At 42.1% G+C, this 15,188-nt stretch overlaps 1 protein-coding gene across 3 annotated transcripts in view; it reads left to right on the forward strand.

Annotated features, from left to right (window-relative positions):
- Positions 1-15,188, forward strand: part of armc2 (armadillo repeat containing 2) — a 120,543-nt gene that overhangs the window by 21,099 nt on the left and 84,256 nt on the right. For all 3 annotated transcript variants that reach the window (XM_067985000.1, XM_067984999.1, XM_067985001.1), the window contains one exon: positions 1,747-1,823. In XM_067985000.1, the coding sequence (XP_067841101.1) occupies positions 1,747-1,823 (77 nt within the window). The remainder of the gene's footprint in view (positions 1-1,746; positions 1,824-15,188) is intronic.

A 15,188-nucleotide genomic window follows, 5' to 3' on the forward strand; every position in this document is an offset into this window, starting at 1 on the left:
TCTAATCCACCGTGCCACTCAGTTCCCTCTCATGGAACTTATTTGATATAAAGTTTCTTTTGAAATAGATAAAATGTCTCTGTCGACAATGGAATAATGACTTGTAATGGCTCGGCTTTCAATCATAATAGCCTGCTTGTTTTGATACGTGACAGCAATTGGAAGTCACGTTTACATCTAACAAAAACTGCATTTGTTAGCATTTCAAAAATGTTGCACAAACTTCAAAAATGCTGCATGAAACTCAAAAATTAATCTTTATCCACCAATTTGTGAACACCAATAGCACCTGTTTCACACAGACTGTGTTTTTCTAGCTCACCATTTGGTACTTATCAAAAAAGGAGTAGCACCCATTTCAAACCCCAGCTACTGAACCTGTCTGTCTAAAATTCAAAATGGTATGATAGCACGTGGTTCCAGTCCAAAACACTCTGGTGTCACACTTCTTCATTGGCTGAAATAAAAACACAACAAATTGCAATTCTTTAACTGTATGGACTCATGAATATCAAGCAAACCTTAAACACAATCAATCAACAACATGCCTAAATTTATAAAATTATCTTGTGTCTTTTTTTAAAAATTCATTCTCGGGCTGTGGGCATCAGTGGCAAGGCCAGCATTTATTGCCCATCTCTAGTTGGCCTAAGAAGGTGGTGATGGGGAATTTGATACAACTGAGTGGCTTGCTAGGCCATTTAAGAGTGGGACTCGAGTCAAATATGGGCCACACCGAGTAAGTACAGAAGGTTTCTTTCCCTAAAGGACATTAGTGAACCAGCTGGGTTTATTATGACATTGCAACAGCTTCATAGTTGCTTTTACTGATACCAGCTTTTTATTTCTAGATTTGTTTTTTAAATTAACTTCAAATTCTCAAACTGCTATGGTGGGATTTGAACTCACATTTTTAATTAATTCACACTAGTCCAGTAACATAACCACTACGCTACTGTACCTTTTTAGTACCTGCTTTAAAGTTTGTATCTTTTAAGACCTCAACCTCTCAAAAGTCTAGGCTTTTGGTTAATATTTTTCTCAGAGCCTGTGGAGAAATATTTTCATTTTATATTTTTTAAAAATCCCTGTGAAAATCACAATGCCAAAGTTGTGCTGCATCTCCTGCAATGTGCTGACCAACTCGATGGATGGGTAAATGGTGTTTTTGAATTAGGTTGTTCCAGGACCTGAGAACTCCTAGGGAATAGGTTGGCTCTGTGCAACAGAATGATAAACACACTTACAAAGAACAGATTTCTAATTTTGTTACGCTATTGCACAGAGGAAATCTCAACCCCCTCCATCGAAAAAATGACCTTTAAGAGTTTGTCAGTTGAGCCTTGTAATCCTTTATTTGTTGAGTGAAATAGCAAAACAGATGCTTTCCAGTCACATCTGCTATGGGTATCCCCTTGGAATGTGTCTTGACCCTATCATTTGTCTGAGTGTTTTTGACGTATTCACTGATCTGTACATATTATGTATTTAAATTTGTTCTTCATGGAGATTTTCTAGATGTTTACAAAAACTGAAATGTATATTTTTGGACTACATTGGTGTTCAAACCACCTCATATTTCATCATTTTGATAGAAATGCAATTGTGAATGGTCATTCAAAATATAGTAAAATGTAAATTACGAAGTGAGTATCATAGGATTGGGCACAAATCAGATGGTGATCATTTTAAGTAAACCTAACTTGTATTCCCTATTTTTCAAATATTTTTGCTTATCTTTTTCAGTGAACAGGCTAAGCAAGACAGTAGACCTTCCACCCGCCCTGGCAGCACAGAAAGCATTAAACAACAAAGCAGAACAGGTATTTCCTTTCAATAGCAATTGATTTTTTCTTTCTGAATACAATTTGCGACTGAAAATAGTATCTTTGTACTGAATTTCTATTAGTTTTTTAAAAATCCTGTTTTCGGTGAATTATTGTGCTCATCAAGGCAACAGAAAGCTGGAGAACAGAATGCTTTTTCACTTTTGGCACCTGGAGAGTGAATTGAACACAGTTAGGTATAACACAGGCAAGAATCAAAATAAAGTTGCCTCTACTCTACTGCAAGATTTTGCCATTGAATGGCACCTAGTATGGTACCTGTTGTTTATTTTTCCACTCTTTCCCTGCACCAGCCATCCTCATTAGGTGTCAGCCTTGGCTCAGTGGTAGTTCTCCTGCCTCTGAGACAGAAGGTTGTGAGTTCAAGTCCCACTCCAGAAGCTTGAGTACAAGATCTAGTCTGACATTCCAGTGCAGTACTGAGGGAGTGTTGCACTGTGGGAGGTACCGTCTTTTGCTTAAGACGTTAAACCGAGGGCGTCTGCCCCCTCAGGTGGATGTAAAAGATCCCATAGCACTATTTTGAAGAAGAGCAGGGGAGTTCTCCCTGGTGTCCTGGCTAATATTTATCCCTCAACCAACAACACTAAAAAACAGATTGTCCGGCCATTATCACATTGCTGTTTGTGGGAGCTTGCGTTTTCTACATTACAACAGTGACTACACTTCAAAAGTACTTCATTGGCTGTAAAGCACTTGGGAGGTCCCGAGGTCGTGAAAGGCGCTATATCAAAGCAAGTCTTCCTTTCTTTCTTTCTGTCTCTCCTGTCTGTCCTTTCTGTCCTGTCTGCCCTTTTTCTTTTCTTTACTTTCTGTTGAGTGAGATTGTCAATTTAATACTAATATGGTCGATATTGAAGAAGATTTTTTTTAATCGTTCATGGGATGTGGGCGTCACTGGCAAGGCCAGCATTTATTGCCCATCCCTAATTGCCTTTGAGAAGGTAGTGGTGAGTCGCCTTCTTGAAACGCGGCAGTCCGATTGGTGAAGGTTCTCCCAAAGTGCTGTTGGGTAGGGTGTTCCAGGATTTTGACCCAGCAACGATGAAGGAACAGCGATATATTTCCAAGTCGGGATGGTGTGTGATTTGGAGGGGAACGTGCAGGTGGTGATGTTCCCATGTCCTTCTAGGTGATAGAGGTCGTGGGTTTGGGAGGTGCTGTTGAAGAAGCCTTGGCGAGTTGCTGCAGTGCATCCTGTGGATAGTACACACTGCAGCCACTGTGCGCCGGTGGTGAAGGGAGTGAATGTTTCGGGTGGTGGATGGGGTGCCAATCAAGCGGGCTGCTTTGGCGTGGATGGTGTCGAGCTTCTTGAGTGTTATTGGAGCTGCACTCATCCAGGCAAGTGGAGAGTATTCTATCACACTCCTGACTTGTGCCTTGTAGATGTTGGAAAGGCTTTGGGGAGTCAGGAGATGAGTCACTCGCTGCAGAATACCCAGCCTCTGACCTGCTGTTGTAGCCATAGTATTTATATGGCTGGTCCAGTTAAGTTTCTGGTCAATGGTGACCCCCCAGGATGTTGATGGTGGGGGATTCAGCGATGGTAATGCCATTGAATGTCAAGGGGAGGTGGTTAGACTCTCTCTTGTTGGAGATGGTCATTGCCTGGCACTTGTCTGGTGCGAATGTTACTTGTCACTTTTCAGCGCAAGCCTGGATGTTGTCCAGGTCTTGCTGCATGCGGGCACGGACTGCTTCATTATCTGAGGGGTTGCGAATGGAACTGAACACTGTGCAATTATCAGCAAACATCCCCATTTCTGACCTTATGATGGAGTGAAGGTCATTGATGAAGCAGCTGAAGATGGTTGAGCCTAGGACACTGCCCTGAGGAACTCCTGCAGCAATGTCCTGGGGCTGAGGTGATTGGCCTCCAACAACCACTACCATCTTCCTTTGTGCTAGTTATGACTCCAGCCACTGGAGAGTTTTCCCTCTGATTCCCATTGACTTCTTGGTGCCACACTCTGTCAAATGCTGCCTTGATGTCAAGGGCAGTTACTCTCACCTCACCTCTGGAATTCAGCTCTTTTGTCCATGTTTGGACCAAGGCTGTAATGAGGTCTGGAGCCGAGTGGTCCTGGCGGAACCCAAACTGAGCATCGGTGAACAGGTTATTGGTGAGTAAGTGCCGCTTGATAGCACTGTCGACGACACCTTCCATCGCTTTGCTGATGATTGAGAGTAGACTGATGGGATGGTAATTGGCCGGATTGGATTTGTCCTGCTTTTTGTGTACAGGACGTACCTGCGCAACTTTCCACATTGTCGGGTAGATGCCAGTGTTGTAGCTGTACTGGAACAGTTTGGCTAGAGGCGCGGCTAGTTCTGGAGCACACGTCTTCAGTATTACGGCCGAGATTTGTCAGGGCCCATAGCCTTTGTTGTATCCAGTGCACGCAGCTGTTTCTTGATATCACATGAAGTGAATCAAATTAGCTGAAGACTGGCTCCTTTGATGGTGGGGATATCATGAGGAGGCTGAGATGGATCATCCACTCGGTACTTCTGGCTGAGGATGGTTGCAATTGCTTCAGCCTTGTCTTTTGCACTCACGTGCTGGACTCTGCCATCTTTGAGGATGGGGATGTTCACGGAGCCTCCTCCTCCAGTTAGTTGTTTAATTGTCCACCACCGTTCATGACTGGATGTGGCAGGACTGCAGAGCTTTGATCTGATCCGTTGGTTGTGGAGTCGCTTAGCTCTGTGTATAGAATGTGCTTCCGCTGTTTAGCATGCATGTAGTCCTATGTTGTAGCTTCACCAGGTTGGCACCTCATTTTTAGGTACGCCTGGTGCTGCTCCTGGCATGCTCTTCCACACTCCTCATTGAACCAGGGTTGATCCCCTGACTTGTTGGTAATGGTAGAGTGAGGAATATGCCGGGCCATGAGGTTACAGATTGTGCTGGAATACAATTCTGCTGTTGCTGATGGCCCACAGCGCCAGTTTTGAGCTGCTAGATCTGTTCTGAATCTATCCCATTTAGCAAGGTGGTAGTGCCACACAACACGTTGGATGGTGTCCTCAGTGTGAAGACGGGACTTTGTCTCCATAAGGATTGTCCATTAGGCACTCAGTTAAGGCTACTTGTTTCACTGAAGACCTTTGCAGCTGTGTGAAGAGAAGAGACTTTTACCCATAGACTACATCTGAAGCTAGAGGTGGAATGACCATATTATTGCCTACTGCATTTCCCCTCCCCAAAAAGCACTACTGGATAAAATCATATAAGAACAGGAAAAGGCCAATAAGCCCAACAAGCTGTTCCTTTCTCATTGCTCTCAACTCCATCTTCTTTCTATATCCTGAATCCGTGATCCCTTAGTTTAGCTGTGCCCTGTAGCATTAACTAGTAGAAGGCTATTTACTTCTCAGGTGTCAGACAATGTAGCTCTCATGAGCTGTTAGGAATCTATGAGAGGAGACCTAGGGATGACTTGGAATTTGTTTTAGGTTCTCTTCCCCACCCCTCTTCAGGAGAAAATGCTTGGGCTCCACTCCAAGTTTTCCATATAATATTTCACCTTTTTTTTGGCAGAGAAAGGAAATTTTGGTGCCATGATTAATTAAACTTCCTAAGGAAAAATGCAATATAATTTTATCCAAATGTATGTCAAATGTCAGGCTTCAAAGGTCCATGATAATTTCACACAAGACTAGTAATTTTGAGCAATTCAAAAAGCTTTGAAGTATTCCAGGTACAATAAGTAGACCAATAACATGATGTTTGTAAATATTGTGGTTAATGGGTAATAGATAAAGAGGCTAAAATATGACAAAAATGGCACCATCGTGGGATTGGAAAAAGCAATCTGAAAGATAACAAAACCTCATCACAGGACTTGTGTTTTAAAAGTGTAAGAATAATCTGAATTGCTTAGAATGCTTTTGCTCAATCCTTTTAAGGGATGTGTTTTTCCATTCATTGGAGTTTGTGTGTAATTATTGTGAAATCTATAAAGATAGCTGCAGACCAAAGAACTAGTGTTTGTTTCTTGGTGACTCCTTCCCTCATAAATGAAAATGGTGTGACCAGAGCTAAGTGTAAAATTCTATAAGATCATTACTGTCTTAATTTTATATACAAAAAAAGTTAAAGGTTCCCATGGTAATTATTTGCAATCCACTCTAAATAGGGAATTGATGACTTTTCCTGGGGATTTAAATGAATATTGCAGAAATGGGATGAAATTTAAACAAATACTACTTTGAAATTTTAATATGAATAAACATGTATTTTGTAACCTTTGGTTTTCTTCTTTAATAAACTATAGTCCAGTGTATCAGAATAAGGTACTCAAATATGATACAAAGGTACGTAAATAGCTCAGTGTACAGCTTGAATTGTTAGTGTTGCTAAGGCTCCAAGAATGATCTGCCAAAAAAAGCAGCCAATCAACTGGGCCTGCGTACTAACGAGCTGCTTCCTGAAGCAGTCCCAACCACAAAAAAATTGCAATGTGCAACCAAGCAGTGGTTTACGCCATTAAATGTCACCTAAATTGACCTTTATCTTTCTGCAGTATTACAGATTTCTGCAAAAGTTTACATGGCTTTACTTTAGGTTGAAAAGCAAACATCACTGTGAAAAAAATTGTATGCAAATTGTATAATGAAATAAAAAATGCATGATTTTCTTGTTTCAAACTGCTTTTGTAAATATACAAAGTTGTTGATAGTGCAGATTCGGACACTGGGAGAAAGACAATAAGAATTAAGCATCTTCCCCCTTTCCCTTTCCAGGAGACAGGGATGATTATTTTTAATTACCATATTTTCTTCCTGTTTTTATGTTTCTACACTATGGGCCAAATTATAGTTGAAAAGGTTTATTTTTATTTATTCTTGGGATATGGGCATTGCTGGCAAGGCCATCATCCCTAGTTGTCCTGAGAAGGTGGTGGAGGATAATTTAATACAACTGAATTGGTTGCTAGGTCATTTCAGAGAGCAACTGAGAGTCAACTACGTTGTTGTGGGACTGGAGTCACATTTAGGCCAGACTGGGCAGATGTACACTACGGGTGTTCAACCTAAAATCCCAGCCCCAGTATAAAATTCAAACCACCCATGCTAAAAATTGAAGCACCCATGCTAAAGATCCAAATCCTCTTTCTCGAAAAACCTCTACATCCTTACGCTTTTGGTCTTTCTGGTCCACCACTATGTGCTCATTCTCCTGTCCAGAACATGGAAACCCTTTCGGTCTCCTTAAATGTTTTGAACCTGGAAGCTGCTTCCTGAATGCTGTATTAAAGCTGCTCCTTCATTGATCTAAAAACACCAGTCAGGAAGTAGCTTTTCTCATCCTCAAAGCTCAGAGAGTTTGAACCACTTAGCACACAAGCAGAAAAACTGTGGGCAGGGTTAAATGGCTTGCGGGCTGAATTGGCCCCATAGTCCACATCTTGGACACTGCTAATGTACACTATCTATTAGCAGTTTATTTCAATTATTGAAGTGCTGCTAAAATATTTTCCCATCTGCGATGCAAGATGAGAGGTGCTGGAAAGTTTTTCTTTAAGAACCAGTACTGTTGTGGTAAGGAGTACCTTATTTTGTTCAGAAATATATGCACACCGTGGATGAAGTTTAGTGGTGGAGGGGTGCAGATCATGCATAATAAAAAAGAAAAAAGTTAAATGAAATAAAAGGGCAATGCTTAAGAATGAGAGAAAATAAATTGCTAAAGAAGTATGGGGTCTCTTAATACTGTAAGGTTCACTTACACCTAGCAGTGTAAGGATGTTAGCATAGAAAGAAATTAATAACTTTACGAATGTGAGATGAAGGGATCAGAATAACCATAATCAATTGAAGATATCTCAAATTAAGGAAGTGGTTAAGGAGATAACTATAACATGTATTTAACAAATGGAAAAAAGCTTGACTGAAAGGAAGTAGCAAACCAATAATGACATTAACGATGCTCACAGCTGTGCATTCCTTTGAGATGATGGGGCAGAGAAATCAAGGGAAGGAAGATACAAATATATACCATGAATTTGTCCCATCTTACAGTGGCTTCTAGTGATAGTTCAGGAAAGTCCTAGTTCTGATTTTAAAATATGTTTTGGTAAATTGGATCAATCATACCGTCCAAGTGCATCAGCGCCATGGCACTGAAAAATGTTATAGTCTACTAGTTTCCTGTGGCATGAAGACTGTGTAGTGTTCAGATGAAAGGAGGTTAGTGGGCAAGGGATAATTGAAAGTTTAATTTACTATATTTCTTTACATTTAATTTTATGTATTTCTTTACATTTTTTCGTCCTATTGCCTGAATCTTTCCCAGTCCTGCTGCCATGGTCGGTCCTCCTCTGCTGCCCAGATAGGCACCCCTGCCTCTTCCAGCCTTGCCCTGCTGGCATCCCCTGTTTTGTGCCCTTTTCTGCCACTGCGCTTCTCTTCAATTGCTCACAGCCCTGGTCTTTGCCCTGCTCTGGTCCCCTGTCTCTCAGGGCCTTCCCCCCTTGCTCCTAGCCCCTTTGACAGCTCAGCCCTTTGTTCTTCCCTTCTGTTCTGCCCCCGCTCCCCACTGTAATAGAGATAATACCCACTCCTCATGCCCTGGCTCTGTATAAAAAAAATAATTTAAAAATATTCGGGACCTAAGACTGGTCCTTTGGGCCTCCTGTCAGTTTTTTAAAAAAAATCTTCATGACCCAATCCCACTGATGGCTGTAAAATCTTCTTGACCTGCCCCCTCTCCTCAAGCCCCGCTTCTGCTGGAATAAAAAATAATTTAAATATATTCCTGACGCTACACTACAGGCCCTGATCTTGGCTGCAATAGAAATTCATTTTAAAAATATTCTCGTCCCTGGTCCTCAGGCCTCACTCCTGGCTGCAACTGACCAATTTAGTTTTTAAAAAGCTTCCCGCCTGTTTTCCACTGCTGCGTAATGAATTTAAAAATAATCCCAGCCCACTCCCAACCACGATGTAGTTAATTTAATGTTGCCCTCTGCTTTCATTCTATTAACATATGTTGCGGAACCACATTATATTTGTTCTTAAACAGAAAATGCTGGAAAGAGCTGGGAAGTAAATGGCAACATCAAGACCATTACCGCCATTGACAGCTCCTCGAGACCCATCTTTTGTTTCTTTACCTATCCCATTACCACCCTCCTTGCCTTGCACCATCAACCCTTTTGTTATTTAATCACACCTGCCTTCCACCCTATCAGAGACCTTTTCTTTTGTTCTTTCCTCCCTTCCCCTCCTCCCCCCTTTCACTGGCTCTGTACTTGCTTAAAAACTGTTTAATCTTCAACTTCTTCCATTTCTCCACAGATACTGCCTGACTTGCTGAGTATTTCCAGCATTTTCTGTTTTTATTTCAGATTTCCAGCATCTGCAGTATTTTGATTTTGATTTTATATTTGTTCCTTTTTATTTCATTAGTAAGTGTTAGTGCAATTCTGTTGGATTAAATGTCTGTTCTGTTTATTTAATTTTTGGGGCATGTTCAATTTTTCCTTTTATTTAATTAATACATTTTATGAGAATCCTGTTGGCTTGAATGGCTGCTACTTTTATTCAATTAATATATTTGCATAAGTGTGTTTGATTAAATAGCCAAACCCAATATCATCAAATGTGCACTGCTTTTATTTATAAGTTATAAACGTGTGACTAAACCTGTTCTATTAAATGGTCACTGCTTGAATTTATAAATTTGGGGAGAAACCCACCGCAGTAAATAACCACTTTTATTTAACAGCAGTGTGACAGGAGATCCATTAGTATTTTAAAAAAAACACAACTTTGGACCAGTACAAGGAAGCATACTTCATTGTGCTCAAAGGAACATAAGAAAACACTAATTGATTTCCTGTGGTATTGCTCTTAAGCAAGAACAACAATAATGTCTGTTTCTTCCTGAACCTATCTCTCTACTTACTCTTCACTCTCAAATTACTTGTTCCCTTATTTCTGTTTCTGTCTTCCACAGCTTCAATCACTTTTTCTTTCTCTCTCTCCCTCTCACTCACACAGGATGCTTCACACACTTCACTTCATTGCTATCTGCAATACTACTTACCTTCAGGGTATTTTGGGGAGTTATTGTTGCACACAAGTAAATTCTACATTTTTAGAATTTCACTGTTGGTTTACTGTTTCTTCCTTTTTTGGCAAATGCTACAGACTTTTAATATGGGCGAAAGTTTCTAATGGCTCAGTTCATAAAATGAGTTCAGAACTATTTGAGAAACTTTTGTTTGGGACTGATCACATCTGTGTTTTGGCAAAAATTTATCATTAGATATATGTAATTAGCTGACACACCGCAGACAGAATGAGATTTGATAGATGTAGTATTTCTATTACAATTTCTGTCATGCTGCACTGAACTCTTTAAAAATGTCACATTGAGAATGAGGTAGTTTAGGACTTCTCTAGAAAGCTGAAGGGTAGATAGCAACCTCGATCATTTCTTTTGCATAACCTTTGCAAATGATTCCGTTGACTTTTCCTTGGACAGGAGAAAATACACTTTTCATAACTGCTTCATTGAAGGGTCTTAGAAATTGCTTCATCTACTTTTTTTGAGAGGCCAGACCCATGGCCAAGTTGGAGAGGAGAGGCATGGTGGAGGCTACAATGGTGTTGATGCAGCTGAAAGAAAGCTGACTGCCACTACTGGTTAAACTTAAACCTGCCAAATCCCTGCGCTCTCCTAGCCTGCTTTTACCAGAATTGGTCTCGAGTCCTATCAATCAATCATCGAACAATCAGGTTGGTCACATGTTAATTAGCTTGTAGAAACCAGCACATCATAAATGTATTGTGGTGACTGTTGGCCAATGAAGTTGTTAGAAAATAACATGAACGTTTGAAATGGACACGATTGCTATTGCCTAACAAAGTTGTTTAAAAGAAGCAGTAAGCAATTTTTAATTAAAATATATAGGTGGTGCAAGATAAAGTATCTAGACCTGTCGGACCCATTCCTTCCAACAAACTATGCACAATTTGCATTGTTGGGTGTGGTGAATTGATTATGGTAACAATACTATGACAGTGTAGAATTTTTTTTTATCTTGTGCAAATGTTGTATCCTCAATGTCGTAACCTCAGTTTAATTTGATCTATATATCAGACGTATAAACAGAGGAAACTAGATGACAACAAAGGCAGTAATGTATTTGTGACATGCATGAAGCTGGCCTTGCATAGAGTTGCCACCTGTCCAGTTTTAGACTGTACTGTCTGGTTTTTGAGTGAGGTGTCTGGATATTTTTAAAATGTAAACTGGTTACTCGAAGTCAAATAAAAACAGAAAATGTAGAAATGCACACCTGTCTCATTAACATCCGAAAAGATAGGTTAACATCTTGAGTATAGTTCGCTGTGACGAGTGCAGGGACTAGCGCATGTGCACTCTGACCCGTATTGTGGGTCACCACCTGCCCGACTCGCCATTCACTAAAAGTGCGGGGTGGGGGGGGGGGAATTGGAGAGAATGTGATTCAGGTTTAAGTGGGGATAAGCAAGGGAGAACGCGGTCCAGACGGGGAGATGGATCATGCTCTCCTCCTCTGCCCCCCGCGCCCCCCCCCCCCACCCCCCGTTAGACCTGGATTACATTCTTGAGCATGAACGGTAGAGAGTTGATTTCCCGGAAAGCCCAGTGAATGCATGGCAAGTGACGTCACTGGACGAATTGTCACTATTCACTCTGTAATGTAAAATGTGACCCCCACCCCCCCGCCTCCACCTTCTACCCAATGAACCTGAAAACAATCCATTGCCTGCACACAATGCTCTATCAGTCACCACAGCTTTCTCCTGGAGTGTTTAGTTCGATGGGAGTGATTATTGACTGTGTGGGTACTTATGGTTTTAGATCGATGCGCGACGTCTTTCTCCTGCGCATGCGCCGGGCCACCCGATGACATCACTCTCAGCGCATGCTAAAAAGCTACAGCTCCACTAGTGACCTCACTTCCAATGATGTCACCCTCACCCGTTCTCATTAAATGAAATGTGCCTCACTAAACCAACCTAGAATCATAGAAGTTTACAACATGGAAACAGGCCCTTCGGCCCAACATGTCCATGTCGCCCAGTTTATACCACTAAGCTAGTCCCAATTGCCTGCACTTGGCCCATATCCCTCTATACCCATCTTACCCATGTAACTGTCCAAATGCTTTTTAAAAGACAAAATTGTACCCGCCTCCACTACTGCCTCTGGCAGCTCGTTCCAGACACTCACCAACCTTTGAGTGAAAAAATTGCCCCTCTGGACCCTTTTGTATCTCTCCCCTCTCACCTTAAATCTATGTCCCCTCGTTATCGACTCCCCTACCTTTGGGAAAAGATTTTGACTATCTACCTTATCTATGCCCCTCATTATTTTATAGACTTCTATAAGATCACCCCTAAACCTCCTACTCTCCAGGGAAAAAAGTCTCAGTCTATCCAACCTCTCCCTATAAGTCAAACCATCAAGTCCCGGTAGCATCCTAGTAAATCTTTTCTGCACTCTTTCTAGTTTAATAATATCCTTTCTATAATAGGGTGACCAGTACTGTACACAGTATTCCAAGTGTGGCCTTACTAATGTCTTGTACAACTTCAACAAGACATCCCAACTCCTGTATTCAATGTTCTGACCAATGAAACCAAGCATGCTGAATGCCTTCTTCACCACCCTATCCACCTGTGACTCCACTTTCAAGGAGCTATGAACCTGTACTCCTAGATCTCTTTGTTCTATAACTCTCCCCAATGCCCTACCATTAACGGAGTAGGTCCTGGCCCGATTCGATCGACCAAAATGCATCACCTCACATTTATCTAAATTAAACTCCATCTGCCATTCATCGGCCCACTGGCCCAATTTATCAAGAAAGATCCCGTTGCAATCCTAGATAACCTTCTTCACTGTCCACAATGCCACCAATCTTGGTGTCATCTGCAAACTTACTAACCATGCCTCCTAAATTCTCATCCAAATCATTAATATAAATAACAAATAACAGCGGACCCAGCACCGATCCCTGAGGCACACCGCTGGTCACAGGCCTCCAGTTTGATAAACAACCCTCTACAACCACCCTCTGTCTTCTGTCGTCAATCCAATTTTGTATCCAATTGGCTATCTCACCTTGGATCCCGTGAGATTTAACCTTATGTAACAACCTACCATGCGGTACCTTGTCAAAGGCTTTGCTAAAGTCCATGTAGACCATGTCTACTGCACAGCCCTCATCTATCTTCTTGGTTACCCCTTCAAAAAACTCAATCAAATTCGTGAGACATGATTTTCCTCTCACAAAACCATGCTGACTGTTCCTAATCAGTCCCTGCCTCTCCAAATGCCTGTAGATCCTGTCTTTCAGAATACCCTCTAACAACTTACCCACTACAGATGTCAGGCTCACCGGTCTGTAGTTCCCAGGCTTTTCCCTGCCACCCTTCTTAAACAAAGGCACAACATTTGCTACCCTCCAATCTTCAGGCACCTCACCTGTAGCTGTCGATGATTCAAATATCTCTGCTAGGGGACCCGCAATTTCCTCCCTAACCTCCCATAACGTCCTGGGATACATTTCATCAGGTCCCGGAGATTTATCTACCTTGATGCGCGTTAAGACTTCCAGCACCTCCCTCTCTGTAATATGTACACTCCTCAAGACATCACTATTTATTTCCCCAAGTTCCCTAACATCCATGCCTTTCTCAACCGTAAATACCGATGTGAAATATTCATTTCGGATCTCACCCATCTCTTGTGGTTCCGCACATAGATGACCTTGTTGACCCTTAAGAGGCCCTACTCTCTCCCTAGTTACTCTTTTGCCCTTTATGTATTTGTAGAAGCTCTTTGGATTCTCCCTTGCCTTATCTGCCAACGCAATCTCATGTCCCCTTTTTGCCCTCCTGATTTCTCTCTTAACTCTACTCTGGCAATCTCTATACTCTTCAAGGGATCCACTTGATCCCAGCTGTCTATGCATGTCATATGCCTCCTTCTTCTTTTTGACTAGGGCCTCAATCTCCCGAGTCATCCAAGGTTCCCTACTTCTACCAGCCTTGCCCTTCACTTTATGAGGAATGTGCTTACCCTGAACCCTGGTTAACACACTTTTGAAAGCCTCCCACTTACCAGACGTCCCTTTGCCTGCCAACAGACTCTCCCAATCAACTTCTGAAAGTTCCTGTCTAATACCATCAAAATTGGCCTTTCCCCAATTTAGAATTTTAACTTTTGGGCCAGACCTATCATTCTCCATAGCTATCTTAAAACTAATGGAATTATGATCACTGGTCCGAAAGTGATCCCTCACTAACACTTCTGTCACCTGCCCTTCCTTATTTCCCAAGAGGAGGTCAAGTTTTGCCCCCTCTCTAGTCGGGCCATCCACATACTGAATGAGAAATTCCTCCTGAATACACTCAACAAATTTCTCTCCATCCAAGCCCCTAATGCTATGGCTGTCCCAGCCAATGTTGGGAAAGTTAAAGTCCCCTACTATTACCACCCTATTTTTCTTGCAGCTGTCTGTAATCGCCTTACATATTTGCTCCTCAATTTCCCGTTGACTATTTGGGGGTCTGTAGTACAATCCTATCAAAGTGATCTCTCCCTTCTTATTTTTCAGTTCTACCCATATAGACTCAGTGGGTGAACCCTCGGATATATCCCCTCTCACTACTGCCGTGATGTTCTCCCTAATCAAGAACGCAACTCCCCCTCCTCTCTTACCTCCTGCTCTATCTTTCCTAAAGCATCTGTACCCTGGAACATTGAGCTGCCAGTCCTGCCCCTCCCTTAGCCATGTTTCAGTAATAGCTATAACATCCCAGTCCCATGTACCCATCCATGCCCTGAGTTCATCTGCCTTGCCCATCAGACTTCTTGCATTGAAATAAATGCAGTTTAATCTAGACTTCCCTTGGTCTTTGTCCTGCTTTCTCAGACCATCTGTCCGGCCATGTTTGCAGCTCATATCGTGTAAAATAGTCAATGCTGTGGATTTGTCAAATTCAGCCTTACAGATAAGCGGCTACAGCACCCCCACCCCCCACCCCCCCCCCCACTGCATGATCTTTCAGTGCCTGTTCATGGGGCCGCATATTTGAAGGGGCCCACAAGTCAATTGCTGGGTTGGCCTGGTGTGGAGTGTTTTCAGAATCAAAGCAAGGTGGGAGGCTGCTCAATGTGGAGGCCTCACTCCTCCAGCAGACAGGGGAGTTTGGTGGGAGTTTTTATCAGGCCATGCTGATAGCACTCCCCAAGGTTCCACATAAGAGACTGTTAACAAAAATCAGAGCACATGTAATTGGAGGCAACCTATTGGCTTGCCCTCCACA

Source organism: Heptranchias perlo, chromosome 5 (assembly GCF_035084215.1).
Source record: "Heptranchias perlo isolate sHepPer1 chromosome 5, sHepPer1.hap1, whole genome shotgun sequence".
NCBI lineage: Eukaryota > Metazoa > Chordata > Chondrichthyes > Hexanchiformes > Hexanchidae > Heptranchias > Heptranchias perlo.